The sequence below is a fragment of the Vipera ursinii genome (assembly GCF_947247035.1).
Source record: "Vipera ursinii genome assembly, chromosome: 9".
Taxonomy (NCBI): domain Eukaryota; kingdom Metazoa; phylum Chordata; class Lepidosauria; order Squamata; family Viperidae; genus Vipera; species Vipera ursinii.
This window is the reverse complement of record NC_139523.1, coordinates 2,345,632-2,370,589: the sequence shown is the minus strand read 5'-3', so window position 1 is coordinate 2,370,589 and position 24,958 is coordinate 2,345,632. Positions and strand designations below refer to the sequence as shown.

Here is a 24,958-nt window from a genome sequence, read left to right as displayed (position 1 = left end):
CATGAATCGGTTGAGGTCGTCGAGTTCTGGGGTGTTGGAGTCATGCAAGTTCACCACCAAGTCTGCAGCCGTCCCGTCCAGGCCAGATTGCACAATTCGGATGCGTGTTTTGTCACTGGGGATGTCCCGTCCGTACTCTTCCATGTAGCTGAGGAATTGGGTTAGGAAAAATTCCCAGTCGTGATGGCTCCCCCTTGAATTTGACTTCCAGGGGCGGGAGTCTTTGGCTGGAGCGTTGTCTGCGCCGTGGCCGGTATCGCTCCTCATCCTGGTCCCCGTCTGTGGTTCTGGGGTGGGTGGGTACTGCTGAGGCAGCAATTCCTGTTCCATTGGACGGCCCCGGGGTTTCAGGTGCTGGATCCCCTCCGTTACCTTTCCAGTTGCATCCCCAGGTGCTGCCTCAGTTGCGATTTTCAGCTCTCTCCTCCCTCAGTGAGCTCAGGGTTGCTTTCATCAGATCAATGGCCTTTTCCAGGATCCACTCCTCCTCGCTGGCGTGCAGGGAACTCTCCATCTCTTGCCTCCATTCCGGTTGGTGGTTACTCCGCCTCAGGGTCGCTTCTCCCGAAGCCTTTTCCCACTCACTTTTCCTTCCAACGCCCATCGACCACCGGGGTTTTCGGTCGTACTGCTCCACCGCTTCTTCCCCGGGGGAATATGCCACTTCAGCTTCCCATCGTCTCTGGGATTCCATTTGGGGGGAAGACTCCCCCTCCATGGGGCTTCCCTCCTCTCTTGCTTTGTCGCCAGACATTGTATTTGTTGCAAAGTCCCCCAGTAAGGTTTTCCCTTCCAGGTTGACTCTTAAAGCAGATTCCGTCTACTGTCAGGACCCACCTCAATCCACATCTTAGGAAATAAGAACTCTTGGATGCAAGTTTAGTCCAAAAGGAAAATGTTTACTAGGATGGAATCGATTGTGGCAATACAAGACGGAATCTAACAAAGTTACATTTCAATCCTATATAAACCATTCCCATTTCAGCCCCTCCCCTCATCCATTTGGTCAGGCTCTCATCATTTGCTTAGGTGTCAGGCCCTTCCATGGGAAAGGGAACTCTCCTTGGTTTTATGGTTATTGCTTTTCTTTTTAGTTGTAAATGAAGATGCAATCCAGATCTGTCTCTCCCCCTCCCTCCCCCAGTTCAAATGTTCCCTGTTGTTTGAAGATCGCCTAAAGTCTATCCTCTTCCCCCCCCCTTCGGAGAGATGGCAGAATCCCCAGAATAAGCACATTGTTCTACCTATACATTTATGAAATGTGATATAAATGGGTTCTGACAAAGGGTTTGTGTAATACAATGGCAACCCAAGGTAGATTCAAGAAACCACTCAAAACAGGAATGGAAGTGGTCTTCCTTTTCTGGCGCTAAGGCATCACACATGTGATGGCCACATTAGTAAACACCCTTCAGACTGAGGGAAGTCAGCCCCCCAGAGAAGGAAATATTAAAAGAGCAGAAAAATATATTTCCTCAAAGGATCTTAAAGAGGCAGAAAAGCATGCCCAGTTTTTCCTTAATACCCCCAAATCTCCCTCCCCCAAGCAGAAACCAGCTCTACAGAAATGCAGATGTAAACCATCCAGGAAGGTTGGAGGCCCCCAGCTAGAAGATTAAGAAGACAAAGACACTTAAAATCTACATTCCCCACCCAAGGTCTAAGACAGGACCTAATAGGATTAACCCACAGATGCCAAAGGGCACACCCAGACTCAGGTCAGAAAGAACCTTGAACCATGATGAAGACTTTTCTTTCAACAAGACCAAGAGCCTGATCCTGTGGGAAAAATGAGGCCTGGATTCTTCCAGTTGATTAACAGAGTTGGATGTGGGAGATCAGCCAAAGCCACGAGGAGCATTTCCAGCAAGAAGCGCAGGTCAAAAACAACAAGTCAGATATGGGTCACCAGCTGAATAGAATTCTTGCAGCAGACAATTCTGTACTTCTGGGTTTGAAGATGTATTGAAGTTGGCGAAATGAAGATGGAAAGATTGGGAATCGATCTGAAATGAAGAATGAGGCAAAAATGCTTCTTACCCTTTACAAAGAAGGAAAATCTGGAAAAAAATGATCTGGAAAATCAAGAATGAAAGTAAAAAACTAGAATTAAGTCTTAACTTCAGGAAAACAAAGATAATGACAGCTGCAGATGGACATGAGATTAAATTAGTTTGAGAATTTATCTTCCTTGGATGAAAAATTGTTCATGATGGCAGTTCTCCTCCTGAAATCAAACGCCCCACTGCAATGGTTAACATGAAAGAAGATCTGGAAAAGCAGTGATATTGATACAAATCCCAAAAGCCGGCTGCTTAGAGCAATAGTCTTCCTATGATGATGTGTGGGTGTGAAAGGTGGACACCAAGAATGGCTGATCGAAGAAGGATGCCTTTGAACTGTGGTGCTGGCGTAGATTATTGTGTGTATCATGGAGAGTCAGAACAACCAACAGAGGCGCTGAATCATGTAAAACCAGACACATCACTAGAAGCCCAAATCACAAGACTACGTCTGATTTACTTTGGCCATGTCATGCGTGCAAATTCATTGGAGAAGGCAACGATGCCAGGAACGATTCGTGGAACAAGAGGAAGAACTCACAGGCTTGATTCCATCAAAGCTGATACAAAGGTGAACCTGCAAGAAGCGCCCCCCGTTTAAGCTGACGTTTCTGAACTTCGGCCTCTTTTGAGATGGGTGGACTTCAACTCCCAGAAGTCCCCAGCCAGCCTGATGCCTTGAATCTGCCGAGCGTGAGCCGCGCTGACCCGGTGCAGTTAAGGCGGAGTCGCTGGGATGGACGCACGGCTGGCCCTCTTCTGCCAAGACGCCCCCTCCCCTCCAGCCCCCGGCCGGGGAAACTGCACTTCCCGGCAGCTCCGCAGAAGCCGGGGGGGGGGAGCGAGCAGGGTGGGCGGCTCCTACATCCTGGCTTGGCTGCCGGGGGCTCCGGGCGCGTGTCCGCGCGTCTCCAGGTGCGCGCGGGGGGCGGGCCGGCAGTAGCAGCAGCAGCCGCCGCGGCGGGCGAGGCGAGGCGAGGCAGGTGAGGCTGCCGGGCGCGGCTGCGCTGCTTCGCGGGGAGGCCGGCGGGAGGGGCGCGCTGCGGGCGGCCCGGGGCGGCTCCTACCTTTCCACCTCTAGGCCGGCCTCCCCCCCCCCCGCGCCTGCGGCCGATGCAGCGCCGGGACGGCGGAGGCTCTAGTGCAGGGGTCGGCAACCTCGGCTCTTTTATGACTCGTGGACTTCAACTCCCAGAATTCCTGAGCCAGCGTAGCTGGCTCAGGAATTCTGGGAGTTGAAGTCCACGAGTCATAAAAGAGCCGAGGTTGCCGACCCCTGGTCTAGTGCCTCGGGTGAGGTCGGACTAGCAGACCTCCGAGGGCCCTCTGCGGGGCCCGCGCCGGAGGAAGGCAGCGGGCGGGGCTGCTCGGCGCGGAGAGGCCGGTCCGTCTCCCGGCAGGTCCTGGAGGAGCGCCTCGGATGGCCGCGGCGGCAGGGAAGCCCCCGTTGGCTTCGCCCCGCCGCGCCCCTCGCCGCTTCCCTGCGGGCCGGGCTGCCCTCCCGAAAGCACCCCCGGGAGGGGCAGAGTCCGCGAGCGATCAGCCCGGGGCAGAGCGGAGGCTGCGGTCCCAGCGGAGCCCCCGCGCTGATCGCCCAGGGGGGAGGCGGCCGAGTGCCGGTAAAGCTCAGAGCCCCAAGGACCCCTCCGGGTTTGGGAGGGCTTGGGCTTCAGTCCGTCGTAGGAATGCAGCTGTTTGGAAGAGTTCATTGAAGAAGCCACGGTTTGTTAGAGACAATGGGAGCCAAAACCAGCCTCTCTTGCACCTACACTAGGAAGAGCTGCTCTTGCTGTTGCTTCAGAGGAAGTTGATTCCTCTGAACTTGTGATTTAGCCCTGGCTGTAAATCTCCAATGCCGAACATCTAACTCCTATTCTGCCACTAACCCAGATGAACGGGACTCGGTTTCTGGATCGTTTATTTAGAGAAAGGAAAACTGATAAGCCTCTGCCAGCCTGTTTCGTGTGTTGGTGAATGGAAGCAGGAGTGGGATCTGTGGGGATCCCCTGGTCCCATCACAGTTTTTGCTTCCCGGGACGAGGACCCTTGAAGACCACTCGGAGGCTCCAACTGGTACAGAATGCAGCCGCGAGAGTTGTGTTGGGAGTTTCCCGACATTCCCATGTTACACCTCTGCTCCGCGAGCTGCATTGGCTTCCAGTTGTCTTCCGGGTGAGATTCAAGGTGTTGGTAATGACCTACAAAGCCCTACATGGCATGGGTCCGGAATACCTTGGGGAGCACCTGCGGCCGGCGTCAACTTCCCTCCGCCCAGTACGCTCCCACAGAGAGGGCCTCCTCAGGGTGCCACCGGTCAAAGAATGCCGACTGGCGGCCCCCAGGGGGAGGGCATTCTCTGTGGGTGAGTCTGATCTGTGGAACCGTTTACCGGTTGAGCTCCGGATGGCTCCCGACCTTCGCTCCTTCCGACGTGATCTAAAAACCTATTTGAACAAGCTGGCCTGGTCTGATGGGTTTGGGTTTTAATTATTGTTTTAATATAATTTATTTTTACATTTGGGCACTAAGGTTTAATTTGTTTTTAATTTTTAATTTTGGTTATTTTGGTATTTATGGCCCTGTTCACCGCCCTGAGTCCTTCGGGAGAAGGGCAGTATACAAATTAAATTAATAATAATAATAATAATAACTCTAGGACTTCCAGTTCTAACCTGAAGGAGGAAACCTTGGTGGAGCAGTGGGCTAATGCCTCCTTAAGTAACACCAGCTGCCTGCAATTAGTGCAGGTTCGCGTCCCACCAGGCTCAAGGTTGACTCAGCCTTCCATCCCACCAGGCTCAAGGTTGACTCAGCCTTCCATCCTTCCGAGGTAGGTAAAATGAGGAACCAGATTGTTGGGGGCAATTAAGCTGACTGTAATAATGCCGCTTGGGGGGTGTATGAAAGCCCTAATAAGCAGGCATATACATAGAATGAAGGCTACTGCTAAGCTTGTAAGCCGCCCTGAGTCTTCGGAAAAGGGCAGGATATAAATGGAATTAAAATAAAATAAAATAAAAAAATCATCTGTGTGGCTATACTATTTCAGCAAGGAGTGCACTTACAAAGGGAGGCTGAATTGCCTTGCCTGCACAATGGGTGCCTGAGATGTTGGGGCTGGGGCACCTTTAATCTGATAGAGTTCTCACGGTTGCAGACAGAGACAAATCCTGGCTGTTGCCTTAGTTAGGAAAAGGAATCCCATTGGAGGAGAAAGCGCCTGCCTGCAGTGGCTTGGAGGGGGGTGGGAGGGATGTTCTGAGCATGAAAATGGCCTGGATAACAGCAGAGGCAAGGATTGGATTGCCAGGCTCCCAACGTGGCTTGGGTTTTCCTTTCAGGCAGCGTGGGGAGTTTTTGTTTCTAGGACTGACTAGTCCCCCATGGAGGGTTTTAGGGTATGTGTGTGTGAAAGGGACAATTCTGCAAAGTCTCCCACTCGGTTTGGAAAGAGTCACTTTGCAGGAGCAGAAGGAGAGAACAAGAAGCAGGAGGAGGGAGGGAGGGGCATTCTTGTTCCTGCTTACCTCTTCTCCCTTCACCCCCCCCCTAAAGCTCTGGGAGTTTCTGCATCAGTCATTCAGTTACCCAGAAATAAGCCAAAGTTTGGGTGCAGCTTACTGGGAACTCTTAAGTCAACTTGATGCCTGCGTGGCAGCCAGGGCCATCCAGGTGTGATAAACTAGATTAGTGTTTCTCGACCTGGGACATTTTGAGATGTATAAACTTCAACTCCCAGAATTCCACAGCTAGCACTCGATGCTGGGGTATCCTGGGAATTGAAGTCCACATGTCTTAAAATGGTCAAGGCTGAGAAAGCCTGGACCAGACAGAACACAGAAGTGAGAGAGGAAAAAGGCTCCTGTAGACGTAGGATTCCCACTATGGCTTCTCCAGGCTTCTCCATCGACAGCCCAGCCTTCCAAGAGGGGCTGCCAAAGTTCCGATGTGCGCTGGAGGTGGTCTCGGCCCGCCTCCCTGCCCTGGAGCTGCGTGACCTCGCTTGGTACTCCTTTCCCTTGCAGGGCCCCCTGACCCGCGGAGCCATGGAGATGCAGTCGTACTACGCCAAACTCCTGAGCGAGCTGAACGAGCAGCGGAAGAGGGACTTCTTTTGTGACTGCAGCATCATAGTGGAAGGGAGGATTTTCAAAGCCCACAAGAACATTCTCTTTGCCAACAGCGGCTACTTCCGAGCTCTGTTGATCCACTACATTCAGGACAGTGGCCGGCACAGCACAGCTTCCTTGGACATTGTGACCTCAGAGGCCTTCTCCATTATCCTGGATTTCCTTTATTCAGGTAAGCTGGATCTTTGTGGGGAAAATGTGATTGAGGTCATGTCCGCCGCCAGCTACTTGCAGATGACCGACGTGGTCAACTTCTGCAAGACGTACATCCGGTCGTCGTTGGACATCTGCAGGAAGATCGAGCGAGAAGCTGCCTTCTACCAGGCGGACAGCAGGAGCTCCGCTAGCTCTGCCCGCCAAGGCCCTTCCTGCGGTGCCGAGGCCCAGTGCTCAGCCTCCGCTTCCTCTCTGCAGGACAAGGAAGGTGTCCCGGACTGCCCACAAGGGCCTCCTCCCTGTGGGGACTGCAGCAGCTGCCATCCTCACCTGGACCTCCTGGCCAGGGACCCTGCTGGCCGCGAGTCTCCGGATGACACCGGCTCCCCGGCACCCAAGGCGATCGAGCCAAAGGTCGAGTTTGATGTGGACGAGGTGGAGGTCGGGGAGCGGCTGCAGCAGTACCCCGCTCCCTTGACGATCGAGCAGATGGAAGAGGGGCTTCACAGGGGGCAGGCCACGGACCTGGCCTGCAGCAGCTACCACATGAAACAGGTTCTCGAAGCCTTGCTGCGCAACAGCGCCTCCCAAAGGAAAGACGAGATGGTCCACCCTTTTGTGCGCAGCTTTGAGGGCCGGCCAGAAGATGCTGGCTTGCCCATGAGCTCCATGATGGACCTTCACAGTGACTGGTACGGAGAGGACTCAGGTAAGGGAGTCTGAGGCAGCTTCTCTCTGTGCAGGGGGGTCGTTTTCTGCTCCAGTGGTGGAGTTCCATTCCGGGGCAGAAGGGAGGTCACGAGGTGCATCCAAACAGCTGGGCTTCCAAAGGAATGGATCTTTATTCCACAATCTGAAGCTTCTGGAGAGGTGTAGAATTCAACAGGTATTTAATAAAGGACCCAGGACCGCTCATTTAGTTACAACAGCACTGAAAGAAGTGACTTGCAACCGATCCTCACACTTCACCACTCTCACAGCAGTCCCAGGGTGCTTTGGTCAGAATTCAGGTGCTGGGCCACGCAGGCATGTATTGAACAGGCAGCTGCAGCATCCTGGCATTCTGGGATTGCTGTTGGCGACCTTCCCGGCTTTGGGGGCAGGGACTTTGCATGGTTCATTTAACAACTGCAGTGATTTGCTTAACAGTGGAAATAAATTGTGGATGCAGGTTGTGGAGTTTGTGTGTTAGTGCTGGGATTCTCCCTTCTGGTTCATTTTCCTTGCACTCTTTCCCAAAGATGGGCAGAATACCTTATGATGAAGGGAGAATTAAATGTCATAAAATGAAACCATTCATTCATTCATTCATTCGTGTATGTTGCTGTCTTTGTAAACTTTGTATCCTGCCCTAACCCACAATCTCCCATTATAGTCTTGGATTTAAAAGTGCTTTCCAGTTGTTCAGCGAGAACGCAGAAGGCACAAACAGTTAAGGTAAATGGTTCTACACATTGCAAAGGCTTTTGCACTGAAGAGCAGATTGGGGCATTTAGAGAAGAACATTGGGCCTCTCCGTGGGATGCAGCCATAAGCCGCCTCCTGACAATGGCTGGCTGAGCGGTTGACGAAGCTACTGGCAATCATTCCTTTTTGATGAAGGAATGCCCATCTTCTGGAATTCTGTGACTTACAAAAATTGCTTTGAAAGATGTTTGTTTGTTTGATTGATTGATTAAATTTATATGCCACCCATCTCACTATCCAAAGCGACTGTGGGTGACTGACAGTGCAGCCCTTTGATGCAGACCTGGTGGATGGCTTCAGGGGAAATCTGATCTAGAGAGGACTCTGCGAGCATCTACATTGTACATTAGTCCACGCGGCGTGGACCAGAGTTGAGGCTGACACTTCTTTCTAAGAAAATCTCCTTTCACGGTCTCCGAGGGAGCATTTTCATCCGCCTAAGAGAAAAAGGGACTTTCGAGCCTAGGCAAAAAAGTTATCAGGCAGCAATTTTCAAAAGTAAAGATAGAAAAACACATTTCAGAAATTGTATCTGAGCCTCAGTTGCCATCTGCTGGCAGCAAAACTTGCTTAATTTCTTCATTTCAAGACTCAAATTGACTTATCGTGGCACCTTTTAAAGCAGACATGTCAAACACAAGGTCCGGGGGCCGGATCTGGCCCGCGAAGTGGTTTCATGCGGCCCACGAAGCCATCCTGGAAACAGTGAGGGAACAGCCCCCACTGCCTTGGCCCTGGCCCAGAGACCCTCCTCCTGCCAGAGACCCTCAGTTCTGTCCCACTCCTGCCCGGGCCCCCATAGGCACCCTTGATGCCAACGATGGAGAGCTGGCCACGCCCACCCAGGCCACACCCACCCAGCCCCTTGAGGGCAACCGCAATGCTGATGTGGCCCTCAATAAAATTGAGTTTGACACCCCTGTTTTAAAGTTTTAAACTGTACACGAAACATGAATGACACCAAAGGAAATTAATCCAAGAAAGGGCAAATATACCTGTTATAAGGGACTTGTAACCTTCTTTAACACAACTAAAGCTCACAGATCTAATCTGATCACATTGATCAGATTAGTCCTGATGACTGTATTTTATCTTCTGTGGCTTTGCTGGTTTTAGCCTAATGGACCAATAAAACTGCCCTTCATTTGCGTAAGACCAAAGAAAGTTAAATTACATTAATCAAGGAGAGAAGCAACCTAGAACTAAGGAGAAATTTCCTGACTCTGAGAAGGTGTTGTGAACGCTCCAACACTGGAGGCTTTGAAGAAGAAATTGGACAGCCGTGTGTCTGAGACGGTGGAGTCTTTCCTGCCTGAGCAGAGGGTCTTCCTCCAAGGTCCCTTCCAATTAGAGGAGATCCCAGTTTACACCCCCCCCGCCCCCGCCCGGCACATATTGCTTCCTTCTTCCCCATCTTTTTCACTGTAATTTTTATTATTAGAAATATTTATTTTTCATGCTTTTATTGAGTTTTAGTGTTGTAAGCTGTCCAGGGTCGCCTTAAGGCCAGATGGACTGCAAATAATTCAAATAAACAATTGCCAGCTCTACTGCTGGTCCATTCTTTGGGGCCGGCTCCCTCTTTCTGCTGGCTTGCTGGGGCTTCCCTCCTGTTTCCTCCCCAGAAAAAAGCCTGTTGTTCCCTCTGCCTGGAGGAAGGCCCCAGCCGTGTGGAGAAGCAGCTTCTCCTGGCCTTTCCTTCACCCTGGATGTTGCCCTGCCAGGTCACTTTCCCCTCCCCTGTTGGGGGGGGGGAAGCAAAGTCCCCCATTCCCACCTGCTTTGGTATCCCACCTTGACCCAATTTTAAGCCAGGCGGGCTTCAGCTCCCAGAATCTCCCAGCCGCGCGGGCGGTGTCAGGAGCTGAAGTCCGCACAGCTTGAAGCAGCCAGGGCTGGGAAGCGTGGAGGGAGAGCTGGGACTCGAATATTAGGCCAGCTGAAAACTAGAATTAAAAATATAGGATAGCTGACTTGTGACCACAATTGAGCCCAAGTTTCTGTTGCTCAGAGGGCAGTTGTTAAGTGATTTTTGTCCCATTTTATGACCTTTCTTGGCACAGTTGTTAAGTGTATTGCTGCAGTTAAGTTAGTCGCACGGTGGTTAATTGAATCTGGTCTCTCAGTTGACTTTGCTCGTCAGATGGTGGCAAAGGGGGATCACGTGACCCACCGGGACTCTCCAACCGTCATAAAGAGGAGTCAGTCGCGTGGCATCTGAATTTTGATCACGTGACCACAGGGATGCTGCAACAGTCGTAAGTGTGAAAAACAGTCATAAGTCGCTTTTTTCAGTGCCGTTGTAACCTCAAATGGTCACTAAACAAATGGTTATAAGTCAAGGAATAGCTCTACTCAAATGTTTGTACCTTGCATATCTAAAAAGAATACACACTGTACATTGGGAGTCCCCCAACCTGTTTGGTTCCAGGGACCGGCAGTGGCTTCAATGGTTTGGGGGGGGGCAATGCTTTCGCACACACAACTGAAATCCTGTGCATGCACAAAGGAAGCTTCGTGTGCTCGCCCGCCACTTCAGTGGCCCAGTTCTCAATGGGCCGTGGCCCTGTAGCGGCCCGGGTGTTGGGGACCCCTGCTGCACATCCTCACGCAATATGAATCCAGCCAGTTCTCCAAAAGAAGCATCATTCAGAGCAGGCTCCGGCGTGTCGCCCGTGGGGGCCAAATCAGGCAATTTGGAGCACATCTTTGTCCCGCTGCTACCGTTGGTTGCTGATGTGCCACTAATGGTTTTCTGCAAGATGCTCTGGGGCAGAACGAAAGGCTACACGTGCAGCAGCAGGCCAAAATAATGCAAATCTGGAGAGGCGGAAGGCAGAATAGAGAGTGCCAGAGTTGGAAGGGACCCTTTGAGGTCAGCTGACATCATTCCTGACAGATGCTGCCCAGTTTCTGCTTGAATCCATCTAGGAAAAGGGTCATCCATTTATTTATTTTTACTTACTTATTTAGCAAATGAAATAGCTATCCATCTCACAAGAAATGACTGCGGCCAACTCCTGGCCATAGGTTCTACCATCAAACCTCTGTTCCTCCTATGAGTTTTGTTTTTTAACGTTCAAGCAGAATTTATCTTCCTGTAATCTAAGGCCATCATTCCATGCCCTAAAAGCTTGGGGGGGAAGAGATTTCTTTCTAACTTGTCATGCAGGGAAGGCCTTGGGGGACTGGCCAAGATATCCAGCCCAGGGAACCATCACATAAGAGCCCCCAGATTGGGGGGAGAGGGGAGGTGGCCAAGGGGCTCAGAAGAAACCCTCTCTAGTTTCTGGAGCTGTAAAAGGAACCCAGGCCTGGGATGGGGTGGGGGTGGAGGTTACTATTAATGTAGCTTTACAGCAAAGCGGAATTAGCTCTTCTGGTTGGGCTTTCTGTCTGGTCTACCTCCGAAGGCTAATCTGTCTCCTCCTTTACTTTCCCACTTTCTGCAGTTTTTCTCTGGTGCTTTTAGCTTACGCTCCCCTTCCTGCTGCCCTTCTGGGAGCCTGCCTGGAAGTTTCTTATGACTGGGGCCCAGAACCAAGCAGCCAGGATGGAGCCATGCAGAGTCTGCCATTTCTTGTGATTTGAAGACTTGGTTTCTTATTCAAATTTGCCCCCGGTTCATTTTGCTACCACTCCTGTTATGCTCGGCGTGCTGGTGGTGATGTCAGACCTCGTGCGCTGCTGCATCCGTCTGCCGAAGCAGAGGCCGGCCTGGCGCATAAAATGTTCGGCCCCTACTTAGAGCAGGAGCTGAACTGGATTTCGGGGTTTCATGTGACAGAGGGGGCAACAAGTCACTTAGCGGCCATTCGAAGTTACGACGGACCCCCGGAAGGCTTTTATGACCTGGGTCTGGGGCTCTGGTAGTGATGTATGCACATGACCATATTACATTCAAATATGTGATCATGATTTACAATGTTTTACGCCACTTTCCGGCCTTTGCAAACGGTGTCTGCAAAACACCACCTTCGCTTTATAGCTGTCATGAAAAATGGTTGTAAAATCAGGTTGGTCATTACGACTGTCATAACTTATAGCAGAAATTCTGGGCTCCATTAAAGTTGCAAGTCAAGGACCACCAGTAGAAAACTCCTCGGGGGATTCCCGAGGAAAAGCACTGACTTTAGGGGGGGGGGCTTTGGAAGCATCTTTCTCCGCAGCCTCCAAGCCAGGCATGTCCCGTTTAGGAAAGCTTCCCAAAACCGCCTCTCTGCCTCTTTCCCTTTTTAAAGCGCCCATCCCATCGCTATTCTTTTCATGCATGTGATCCGGACGTTATTCCTGCTGAAACAATACTATGCCAAGAGAACTGCATATACATATACACCCCGTAGCAAGCAGAGGGCAGTGGAATTCTCTTCCCCCTCCCGAATGTTTGCACTGATATTTTTAAGTCCCCTCTTTTGAAACTGTCCCAAATGCTGTTTCTCCCCCACCCCAAAGGTGATGTTCTTGTGGTGCCCATCAAGCTGCACAAATGCCCGTTTTGCCCCTACACGGCAAAGCAGAAGGGCATCCTGAAACGCCACATCCGCTCCCACACTGGAGAGAGGCCCTACCCCTGCGAAGTCTGCGGCAAGCGCTTCACACGCCAGGAGCACCTCCGGAGCCACGCCTTGAGCGTAAGTGGCACGCCAGGGAAGCTGTGCACCCCCAACACTGCGGATGACTGATCTGTGGAAGTCGGGGGGGGGGGGTTGGAAAAGGGCTGGGGAGGACTTGGGCCGGAACAGACGAGAGGCAGAGTTGGGGGCATCAGCCACGTTGTTTGTTTGCTCATAGTACAAATCTATATGGCTGCCCAACTCCACACACTGGTGACTTTGGGCAGATCACAACATTAATACCCACAGCATAACCTATCCCCCCCCCCAACTGTAGCAGCAGCAACATAATCAAATCAGCCCCTTCATTGCTCCATCTCCGTTCAGCAGTGGGGGGGCCAATGGGATTTCTGGGGGAAGGATGGTCCATAAGAAAGGGGCCATCCCCAAGAAGGCCCTTTTTTGTGGACCCACCAGATGACAATCCCGCAGCGTGCCCTGCCTTTCTGTCCTGGTGGGCCTGGTGGATAGAAGAGGGGCCCTTCAAGTAGCCTGGCCCCAGGCCACGCGGCGCTTTGAAGGGGCTGACCAGCACCTTGAATTGGCAGCCAGGGTGGCTCTTGCAAAGGAAGCCACCCATGCGCAAGTCCAGGCTTGTTCGGACCACTGCATTCTGAACTAGTTGAAGCTTCTGAAGGCTCTTCAGGGGCAGCCCCATGTAGAGTGTATTACAGTAGCCCAGACGGGAGGTGACCAGGGCGTGGTGGTTTGTGAGAAGGGGATGTTGGTCCAGGAATGGGCGTAACCAGTTGTGTGCAAAGGCCCTCCTGCCCAGGGCTGCCTCCAGTTGCTGACCACCTGGCTTCTCCCTTGGGTCTTCAGGTCCATCGGTCCAGCAAGCCCATCGTCTGCAAAGGCTGCCGGCGAACGTTCACCAGCAGCCTGACTCAAGGCTTGCGTCGCTTTGGCCTCTGCGACAGCTGCACGTGCGTCACCACCACGCAGGAGGATTCACTGCCTGTCCACCTCCGACTCATGGAGCCTTCTTCCGGAGGACCGGGGAAGAGCGACCTGGACAACGACTGGCCCATCTACGTCGAATCCGGGGACGAAAAGGATCCGGCCGAGGATGAGGAGGCCGACCTTGACCACGAGCAGGGCCTCCATCAAGAAGCACTGATGTAGCGGGGGACAAAGGGGGGGCTGGGGGGCAGGTGGGAATCCCTTTTCCTTATTATGAATGGGTGGTCTTGCTGAGGGACTCACATGGTTACCTAAAATTGCATGAGGTTGGGTTTTTTTATATATAAATAGAAGTAATTCTCTTTGGGTGACCACAGATGGACTCCCATCATTCTGAAATGTCTTTTTCAATGGTCGTTGCTGTGCACGACTTATTTCAAAGGGGCTCCAAGTTCAAGAGTGGGAGCAACAGGACTCCCAGATGCAGCTTCGAAAGGTTGCGTGCTTTTTGCAGCTGTGGTGGAGCAGAAAGTCTGAAGTTCATTTCTCAGCATCTCCATCTGAAACACCAAAATATTTTGCTGCCTGACTGATGCCTTCATTTATTGGGCCCAAAGCCAATGGGTGTTGTGGCTGGTCCCATGCCCACAGTGCAAGCTACCACGGTTGATACACTGCTTGTTGACCAGGGCCCTTAAAACAACCAGCTGAAATGACGAGTCCACATGGTTCATCCTCTAAGGAAGATAGGAAGAAATACGAGAGGGAAGCTGATCGTACCCCGGAGCCCTAGGTGGGGATTGGCGGACTCAGGTGCTGTTGAGTAGAGCTCTGGCATCTTCACTGGTGGCTGAGCTGGGACCTCTGGTGCCCCCCAGCAAAGAGCCTGGAATGAGTCTGTCAGGTCAAAGTTAATAGAACTCCACTTTCCACTTGTGCATTGCAAAGGCAACGCTGTGGAGGTTTCTGGGAATGTCTGGATTCTGAACTTGGGGGGGGTGTGGAATTGGCCCCTTCTGGTGGTGTTTGTATTGTGAACACCGAGTCAGCAATGAGCCATAATTCTTCAGTTCACTGTCCCACTTCAGTCCAGGGTGCCTCTAGTTGCACAGATACACGGTATATAAGGGTGGATTGTGATGGTTTCTGTATTTGTATCGTCTTACAAGTTTGTCTCGAGTATGTTCCATGTTTTAAAAAAATAGTTTCAACTTTGCTTTATTCCTGTTGATGGTGTACACTAGGGATTTGGTTTCCTACAGAATTACAATTACTCACTTTATGTCCTCAGATTGAATTTCTAGAGGCTATTTAAACAAGCTGGGGAACTATCAACGCACATTGGATATAACAGAACAAAGCTACCAAAAGAAGTCAATGAAAATCAAAGTCTAAAATTGTATGTAGTGGTTCATAGCTCCCTTATTCAGAATAAATTCACCTTCTCCATCCTGGTGTCAACTTACCAGGTAGACCAGACAGGAAACACAACAGATAAGTTAATTCTTCTTTATTGTAAAGTTACATTAATAGAATCTTGCAGGTCTGAAAGTACAATTCTGCCATCCCCTTTATTGTCTGAGAAACTGGGGAGGGTCTCTTCAGCCTCTTGCCCCCTCCCCCATAACGCAGCTGTGGACTAAGCTGTCTCTTCTCTGGCTGTTCTCTAGGCAGCCTCTCTTCCCATCTCCCAAGGCGTTTCCCCCAGGTTAGTACACCTGGTGACCTTCCCGGTGTGCTGGCCTAGCTCCCTCCCTGGCTGGTACCAACTAGAAATTGTGGAGATTAGTCTGACACCTCTGAAGGACAGCAGCTCAGACAGCAGAAAGGCCGGCTTCCTAGTTCTCCCCAGTGCTTTTTTTGTAAAAGAAAAAGGTGCCGGAACTCACACCTGTCATACAACCTGCCTTGCCTACCCTACAAGGTTCCATCCAAAAAAGGTGCCGGAACTCCGTTCTAAGCGTTCTATGAGAAAAAAAGCCCTGGTTCTCCCTAAGACATGGAAGCCAACATGGGCCAGTCACACCCTCTGCAAAAGCTGGCTAAAAAACAAAACCTTGCTCTTCAAAAATAGAATGGTCCGTCCTCTGCTTCCACAGTTCCCATGCGCTAACCCCCAAGACGAGTATTGAAAAGGTTCAAAACGGTGCATGTGACTACACAGTCAAAGCCCCACTGCTTTGTGTAGCTGCTACTTGACTTGTTTTGTTTCCCCTCATTTTGCCTTTTAAGTTGTCAGGTTGCAAGGAATTTGGGTAGCTATGCATTCCACAACATGGAGCCCACCCACCCCCAAGTGGGCAGAATTGTCTAAGCTCCGCCCACTTTAGCTCATGGCCCGCCTGGACCTGAATATGGTACAAGCCCACCTCAGCAGGGGTTTTTTTTTTCCACCATGGCCTCTTGATGCCTCAGGAGTCAGAAGGTGTAAATTGTCCTCAGTGGACCTGGTGTAAAACACTGAAGATCTGTCCACCTTCCTGGGGCAGCGTGAAGGTCCATAAAGTAGATTAGGCTTTGTTCCTTGGAGGACCTCAGGAGATGGGGGCAATGATGAGGAAGAGCATTAAGCACCGAGAGAGACTAACAGGGACAGCAAACATCAGGTTGGTCTCTATCTGGCTTGTGGGCTTCTGCAGTGGTTAAATTGCAGCGTTGCAGGCTGACTGCCCACAGCCTGCAGTTCAATCCTGACCGGCTCAAGGTGGACTCAGCCTTCCCTCCTTCCAAGGTCGGTAAAATGAGGACCCAGATTGTTGAGGGCAAGAGGCTGACACTGCAAACCGCAAGTGCTCTTGCTATTCTGGCTTGGGGAGAAAAGAAAATTGCTTTGCTTGGTTTCTTCTGTGACTACAAAATGTAAATCTCTCTGAGATTTAATTTGGGGACATTCTTCAACTTCTGCTCTTATATCACCAGAGCTTATTGAACGGGAGCTAAAGCAAGTTCCTTGAAAAGATATGTTTAAAGACATTCACTCAAAACTTTCATAAATCTTGAAGTCTGGGACTTCAAAGGTGGGTAGTCTAGTGCTACATTTGCATTTAAATGTAGGGAAAATACACGTATTGCTTGAGGTTCCCCCCCCCAGTCAGGTTCACCTTCTAGTGCTTCCCATGGGCATCCAAGATACCTTTAGTAAAATTTCCGAAGCTGGTTTGCCTTTCCTTCTTCCGGGATGTTTGAAATTCCGTTTAGCCACAGCTGTGGGGGTTTCCCATTCAAGGTCTAAGTAGATCTGACTTTGTTTAGTTCTTATTATTTCCTGATTATTCAATAATTTTAATGGGGTCTGGGGAAGCTTGAAAATCTCAGTTTTAGAACTGTTGTGGGGAAAATGTGCTTTTAAATGAGGAACCAAAATGCTGGGAGACGGATTCCTTTAAGACTCTTTCACTGATGTGCACAGCTATAGTGAGAGCTGGGATTCATAAAAAAAACCCAGCCCCAATTCCCACAAGGTCAGAGGTTGTGTACCCTCTGAAATGATACAGTAATTAAAAATGACAAAGGTAAGGGCTAGTGTTTATCAATCTTGGCAACTTGAAGATGCGTGGACTTCAACCCCCAGAATTCCCCACAAGTCCACAAATCTTAAAGCTGTCAAGACTGAGGAAGGCTGGCAGAGACACCAGTAAAGGAGAATGGCAAAGATCTTGATCACCAGCATGTAGCACCTGATCTGAACGTGGGGTGGCCTTGCCGTGGGCTCAACCAGCGCCGCTAAAGCCGCCTTTTCCATAAGAGGCTCCGAGCCATTTTTTCTCCTGAGGGGCCCAGCACTTTCTCATGTAAACCACACCCTTTCTGGTGCCCGTGGATCGGCCCCTTCACACCAAGGAAAAGGCAGCCTGGCTGTGGTCACCTGTCTCCCACTCCATGCTCATGAGGCGCTTTCAGTCGGCTGCTCCTTGGAATCCCTCATGGCCATCATTTATGTTAGATGGAATATTATTATTTTTATAGGACAAAAAAAATAAATGCACACCAGGGGCAGAGTTGCAATTGAAAAGAAGTCTGCAAAAGATTCATCTACAAGCAAGCAATATCTGGAAAATCAGATTGTGTGAGAAACAGTTCTCAAGAGCCGTCCGCCACTTGCCTGTTTTTGCAAGCGACACCCTCCTTGGTGTTGGGTCTGTCTCCAGGCAGAAAGGGTTGGAAATGAACCAAAGCTGAGAACCGACAAAGGTCACTCTTTGCCCACATTGTGTTCTTTTCTCAGCTGGATGTGGAACAAATAGGAAATGCTTTTGTAGCCTTTTCCCCACATTGGTGCATCCTTAAGTCTTGTCTGTTTGTGTCATGTCTCTTCAGATACCAGTAGCTATAGCAGCCCAGGACTTTGGGAACTGACAAGGTGAACAAAATAAAGAAGTGAAAATGGCAACTTATGATCTGAGTACAGGCTTATGCCAATATCTTTTCGGGGGAGGTATGCTGGTACAGGTAGTCCTCACCTTTCATGATTGAACCCAAAATTAAAGTTGTAAATCGTCATGTTCATTAAGCAGGTCACCATGTGACAGTGCCTGGTTTTATGACTTTTTTTGCAGCAGTCGTTAAGTGAACCCATTTTAGCCAATGGGCATAAGTAAAGGCTAGTTTCTTGCAAAGCCTGTCATAAATCAAGATCATGTCACTGAGGTGCTGCAAACACCCAAAATGCAATCCCATGACTGGGGTGGTGGTGGTGGAATTTGGAGCTTTGAAACCCGGTGATTAAATACCTTTGTGGGGGGGACCTGATTGTAAGTCAAGGACTACTTGAAACTGTTTCTCTTGAGAAAGGCATTCTCAATTGTGGACAATCTTGGCTTTTTGTGTGGAATTTCTGTGATTCGTGAGTCTTGCTGGAGGCACTGCAGGAGGGGTGTATTAGTCCATAGTGGCAATCATCATCATCATCATCATGAACTGTTATGGTAGCACCTTTTCCAAAAAGCATTTTTAATAAAATAAACATTAAAAGCCATACATTTTTGCAAGTTGCACAACATTGTACATTATATTAGCTTGAAAAGGTGCTATCACAGTCCTGATTTTTTCCTGTAGTTTGGCTCCCCTCCTACAATGACACTTAAACAGGGTTCCGTTATCACCATAAATTAGGCTTAAATTCTATTAATTTACAATCACTGATAGTCCTTGACTTACAACCACAATTGAGCCCAAAATTTCTGTTGCTAAGTGAGACAGTTGCTAAATGAATTTTGCCCCATTTTACTATATTTCTTGCCACAGTTGTTAAGTGAATCACTGCAGTTGAGAAGTGAGCAACATGGTTGTTAAGTGAATTTGGCTTCCCCATTGACTTTACTTATCAGAAGGTCTAAAAAGGTTGCCGCATGAGCCCACCACACTGAAACCATTATAAAGGTGAATCAGTTGCCAAGAATCTGTATTTTGATCACCTGGTAAGTGTGAAAAATGGTAATGTCACTTTTTTCAGTGCCATTGTAACTTTGAACAATCACCAAAGGAGCAATTGTTAAGTCGAGGACTATCTGTATACATGGGATTAAAAAGCCTTTGGAAGAGTGCATGGTTGGTAGTTCAATCTACGAGCGTTCAATGTGCATAGCAATTGAACAAAACTGAACTAAGGTGTGCGCAACATAGGGCAAACAAAAAAACAAGCATGTCATTTGTCTTCTTTGCCCGTAAGGCTTTCCCAAATGAACCGAATTGAATCGGCCCTCAGACCTTTAAGAAAGCCACAACAGTGTTATATCTGCCGTCTTCCTTGGCAGCCCTGGCGGAGAGGAGCTCTTGCACAGAAAAGCCTTTTGCACCAAAGTAAAGAAGAGCAAACAACACACTCAGGCTTAACTAAGCCATCACAAGTTATTGGGTGTATCCTGAGCCAGTGTGTGAGTGTGGGAACAGCAGTGATGCACAATAGTTGCCCCTCAACTGGAGCTGGACCAGAGGCCGCTGTTTCTCAATGAGGACCTGTAGATTAGGCAGTCCACGGGAACCTTGTCAGAACCACATGCTGGGTCAACCCTCCTTTGGCAGAACTGAAACTTCCTCTCAGCAAATACCCTCCCCCCCCAGTGTGCTTGATTGGAAGGCACTTTCGCTGCGGTCCAGCTGGGCAATAATTGCGGGAGCTCCGGCGGACTAATAGACGCCGGGCGGAAAACGAGGTCGGAGCAGCTCCGGGCTGGAGCGGCGGCCGAGGAGGCAGCTGCCCTGGAAGTCCGGACGCTCTTCTTTGCAGCGGGGCCCGAATGGCCTCCGGGGCTGTCTAGAAAAGTCCTGGAAGAGATCGCGCGCAAGCTCTTCGGGTCCCCCCGGGGCCGGCCAGACGCCGCGGGCATTTTTCCGTTTCGGCCGGGAACCAGGCAGTTCCAACCACGCGCTCCACGCCCGTCCGGGAGCCGCAGGCGCGCCTGGCATCTCGCAATCCGTTTTTCGCAGAGATTTGCGCCGCCCGGAAGAGCCCCGGCCCGTTAGTCGGCCGCCCTGGACCGCCCCGAGATCGGCCCAGCCGCTTCCACTCGGTCCGAGGCGACGGAGCCCGACCGCCTCCCCCTCCGGCTCGTCCCAGCCCCGGCCGGGCATCAGCCTCCTCCCACCCGCTCGCCCCGCATCGGGCCGGGGGGCGCAGCGGAGCCCGGGCGCGAGAAGGGCGGCCGGCCCGGAGTCCTCCCGGCGCGGGGAGCTGCCGCCCGACGGGGCCCGGGCGGGCGCGGCCAGGGCGCCGGGGGGCGTTCCGGGGGCGGCGGGAGGGCAGCGCCAGCCGGGCGGGCGCCAGGGCGGGCGGGGCGCGGGGCGCCCGGCGGGACCGAGGCGGCGAGGAGGGGCGCGCGCGGCCGGGCGGAGAGCGCGCTTGGCTCCTGCCGCGCTCGCTGCGTTGCCCCTTTAATTGTGTCCCCGGCCCTCGGGCGCCTCGCTCCTCCGCCCACGTCAGCAGCCACCTTTGTTTCTCTCCGGCCGGGCGGCGGGGCGGCGGAGCCCGCGACGCTTCGCACCGTCACCCCCGCCTCCCCCTCCCTCCCTCCGCCCGCCCGCCCGCCCGCCTCCGGAGCCGCAGCCGGCCCAGCCCAGCCTCCGCCGAGCGGTAAGTCAGCAGCGGCGCCCGCAGCAGCCCGGGCCAGCAGGGCATCGGGTGGGCTGAGCGCCCTCCGCGGCCTCTTTTTCGCTCGCCCTCCGGCGCCCGCCCGGCGGCCCCGGGGGGCGGGCGGGCGGGCGGGCGCCATTTGCTGCCGTCGCCGCCCCGGGCGCGGCGCTCGCTCCTCGCAACAAAGGGCGGCGGGGCGCCGGGGGCGCCTCCGAAGCGGGCAACGAACGGGCAGGGCGACGGCCAGGGGCGCGGGCTCTGCCGCATCGCCGCCAGCAGCGGCCGGGCGGCGATCCGGCGGGAGAGAGCGAGGGAGCGGCGTCGCCCTCCGCCCGAGCCTCCCGGGGCTCCCGCGCCGCCGCCCCCGCCTTGGCGGGCTCCCGGGGCTCCCGACGGCCGAGCAGCCAGTTCGGAAGTGCGGGCAAAGACTGACGGCGCCCTCCGCCAATGCGCCGCCGCGCTGCCTCTTCGGCCGGGATGGCCCGCCGCCGCCCTCGCCGCCCGCTCGGCTGCAGCGGCGGTTGGGCGTCCGCGGGCGGGCGCGGCGCAGGAGCGTCCTGAGTGGGCGCGCTGGGCCGGCCTGGGAGCGCACCTGAAGGGCGGGGACCCTCCAGCCGCCCGGCGCTTCGCGCTGCCCTTCCCGGCGCCCAGCAAATGGCGGTTTGGGCGCCGCGTCCCTCTGCCCGCCAAGGCGCTTTGGCCCCCGCCGGACGAGCCGATCTCGGAGCGGCGGGGCGCGCCTTCCGGGGAACCCGCCGGCCGGGCCCTCCGGCCTGCGAGGAAGGAGCGGAGCGCCCCCCCGCCCCAGCCTTCAAGCGGAGGCCGCGTCGGCGAGGGATGCCCAGCCTCCCTTGACCTAAGCGGGCTAACCGCGGTCTTCGCCGGAGGCTCCTGCCGCCCTGAGGGGACCCGCCGCTCTCGGCGGAGAGCTTCGCCCAGCGCCAGTCCACCCGAGCAGCTGCTCGGAGCGGCTGGAAGCCTCGGCGGCCTGGCACGGGGTCCGGAGGCCCTTCAGCAGCCTCGTCCGATAAAAGACTGGCGAGGTTGGAAAGAGGGGAAGAAGCAAGCAGCCAAAACCACAGCAATCTCTGTCTCTCTCTCTCTCACACACACACAACCACATCATAGTATGCCAGTTCAGAATGAACAGATCTAAGAAATGGCAGATTCCAACGAAAGGCACAAACGGTTTGCACAGCACCCCAAGCCAAGTTTGTGTAAACTACCCATCAGTGTACCTTGCCTTGTAACCAAGCCTCGCCTCTGATCGGAACCTGGTTGGTGGCGTTTTCAGTTTTGCACAGACCGCATCACGTAACCTATTTATATTTCTTTATAAAGGTTATCAACTGTCTCGGTTCTGAAAGTCTTCCTTATAAAGTCCAGTTTGGCCAACAGTGGCTAAGGACAGATCACCTGGGAAGCATCAAAGCTTGGCTAAGATGCAGCAAACAGCTGGGGAAGAAGCTGACATGTGGCTATCCAAGCTTTTGGGGTCAGCTTGTTGGGTCAGTTTGGCCATTGATTAAACAGGCTGCAAAACAAAAATAGGTCTGCACGGGAAAATTTTTGCTGAAGAATAGACCGGACTGGACTCGACTAGAATAGAGTAGCCCACACTAGAACAGAAGAGAAAGGGTTTCCGCGTGTAACAACAGCTGGCCACGTATGACGTTATGAGGGGTGTGAGGCAGACAGAGGATTCTTTTCCTTCCACAGCTGCAAACGTCCTGACTTAACTGCAGTACTGTGTATGGCTGAAAGTGACAGATTCTTTAAATGTGTGGTGTGGAGTGGGTGGGGTGGGGGCTGCACCCACTGCAGCAAATTTCTGCTGCAGATGTTGAGAGCAACTGGCCCAGAGGTTCTCCTGAGGATGAAGCTGTGAGGGACTGCTTGTATCAAATTCTGCTCTATTGGGCAGGGTAGCAGAAACTGTTGGGGTTCCTGTGTGAAACTCACCGTTTAAAGGGGACATAGAAATTGGTTTCCTGTTGAAGAGCTGCTACTTGTGTGGCTGAAAAGTGAATTGTGCTGTTTTTCATCAGGCCTGATACAATCTTGGGTTTCTTAGAAACATCCTGAGAATTTTTGGAGGTTTCAACTAGGCATTTGACTTTTGTGTCCCATCTTTCTCTTTTTTAATACTGTAATTAGCCCAATTCCCAGTTGCTCCAGGGCTCTCAACAGGGTCTGTGCAGTAATTAGTCCAAGTAGTGGAGAAAAATAAAATGATAGGCTCATTCTGAACTAACCAGAAATAAGCAAATATTGCTGAGTATGGATATTTATGATCATAGCTAGGACAAGAATTTCCATTGCTAAGCAAGACAGTTGATAAGTGAGTCACAGCTGATTTTACCACTTTTTTTTTTACCACAGTCGTTAAGTGAACTATATGGTCATTAAATGAATCTGGTTACTCCTATTTACTTTGCTTCAGGTGATCACTGGAACACGACAACTGCCATAAATACATGCCAGCTGCCATGTGCCCAAATTTGGATCACATGACTGGGGATGCTGTGATAGTTGTAGGGACCGGTTGTCACTTTGGGGATTATAGAATCCTGGGGCTGGAAGGGACCTTGATCTTCTAGTCTAAACCCCTGCCCCAAACGGGAGACCTTATTACACGATGGGGAAATTGCTGTCCAGTCTTCTCTTGAAGACTTCCAGCGATAGAGCACCCACAACTCTAGGATGCAAGATGCTTCGTTGATTACGGTAATTCTTCTCACGGTCAGGAAATTTCTCCTTTGTTCCAGATTGGATCTCTCGTTAATGAGCTTCCTCCACCCATTGCTTCTCGTCCTGCCCTCTGGTGCTTTGGAGAATAAGTCAACTCCCTGTGGATGCCCTTCAAGTATCGAAAGGCAGCTATCAGGTCTCCTCTGAGTCTTCTCTTCTTTAGACTAGACATACTTCGTTCCCTCCGTCGTTCATCATAGGGTTTAGTCTCCAGGCCCCTAATCATCTTCATTGTTGCTCTCTGCACTTTTTCTGGGGTTTCCCCATCTTTATGTATCTTGGCAACCAGAACTGGGTGCACTATTCCAAGTGTGGCCCTAGTGCTACAGTATAGGGCGGTGCTATCACTTCTTGTGATTTTGATGCTGTCCCTTTGTTGATGCAACCTAGGATTGCTTTGGCTTTTTTGGCAGCTGCCGAACACGGCTGGCTCACATTTAAGTGATTGTCCGCTAGGACTCCAAGAGGCCTCTCGCAGTTACTGCTGTTGAGCCAAGTACTGTGTGTTCTATTCCTGTCTGTTTGGTTTTTCTACCTAAGTACAGCTTAAATGGACTCCAGAAGATGGTAGAGGACAGGAAGGCCTGGAGGAACGTTGTCCATAGGGTCGCGATGGGTCGGACACGACTTCGCAACTAACAACAACAACCTAAGTACAAGAACTTACTTTTGAATTTCATCTTGTTGGATAGGGTGCAAGGTTTTTCTAGATCTTAAGCCGGTCTTCTAAAGTGCTGGCTGTTCCCACCAGTTTGGTATTGACTGCAAATTTGATGAGTTCCTCCTCTGTCTCCTCACAACATCCCTTCACACTTGATGATACATTTTTCAGTATCATTGTAACTTCAAACTAAACAAATAGTTTTAAGTCAAGGACTTATTGTCAGAACTTGGCAGTAGAATGACCGAAGTTTCTCCATGAGCTTTCCAATTATATGCCTTTTTGAATCTCTACCCTTAGCCAATTCTGAAAAAAACTGTTCCTGTGCAGTTGCAGAAAATGGATGAGAAATGAATTTGGAGCAGAGGCCCTTTTGCTCACTGCTCATTTTTCTGATGAAGGTTCAATGAACACTTTTTTAAAAAAAATGAAACTTCTCTGGAAAGGAGATCCTTGGGAACCAACAACAACTTAGCTTACATGCCACCTGTTATCGTTCCAATCCAATGCAGCGTGTTTAGCTGTATTTCCACAACACCAGGCATTTCTGGAGTCAGTCAGTTGTGTAAACTCAGAAACCTTAAGAACTCTGAGTCAGAAAGAGGATAATAGAATCATAGAGTTGGAAGGGACCTAAGAGATTGTCAACTTCAATCCCCCTGCACACTACAGTACACCATTCCCAAAACAAGGGTCAGTGTAACCCCGAAGTTTCTTGGGTCAAGGGTTAATCAAAACCATTTTGTACGAATCCTGAAACCTGGTCACTTTGTAGTAATGGCTTTGCCCTAGCTGTGGAGAAGGAAGAAGGTGACAGAGAAAGCTCCCACTAGAGCAGTGTTTTTCAACCTTAGCAACCTGACTGCTTGGGGAATTCTGGGAGTTGATGTCCGTGCATCTTAAAGTTGTCAAGGTTAAGAAACACTGCGCTGTAGAAACAACTGCTACACTTTGGTAGCCACTGAAAACGCCTTTGAGTATTGGGACCCCCTAAGCCCCCCCACCTTGCTGCTTTCCAGCCAGGGGGAGGAAGCAGATATAATGATTGACATTGCATGAGCAGGAAGGAGGAAACAGCTGCCCTCCATCTTGCCAGATCCAGCAGCAAGGCAAGGAGCAACGGCTCCGAAGCCACTGCGATGTAT

The 24,958-nt window shown here is 51.5% G+C and overlaps 1 protein-coding gene across 1 annotated transcript in view; it reads left to right on the top strand.

Annotated features, from left to right (window-relative positions):
* Positions 1-6,109: 6,109 nt before the first annotated feature.
* ZBTB8B (zinc finger and BTB domain containing 8B) overlaps positions 6,110-24,958 on the top strand; it is a gene marked incomplete at its 5' end in the record, with an annotated part of 24,857 nt that continues 6,008 nt past the window's right edge. The window contains 7 exons of the mRNA XM_083370094.1: positions 6,110-7,058; positions 12,269-12,447; positions 13,252-13,550; positions 15,003-15,040; positions 19,409-19,654; positions 19,759-20,401; positions 20,678-21,444. Coding sequence (XP_083226220.1) covers positions 6,110-7,058; positions 12,269-12,447; positions 13,252-13,550; positions 15,003-15,040; positions 19,409-19,654; positions 19,759-20,401; positions 20,678-21,444 — 3,121 coding nt within the window. The remainder of the gene's footprint in view (positions 7,059-12,268; positions 12,448-13,251; positions 13,551-15,002; positions 15,041-19,408; positions 19,655-19,758; positions 20,402-20,677; positions 21,445-24,958) is intronic.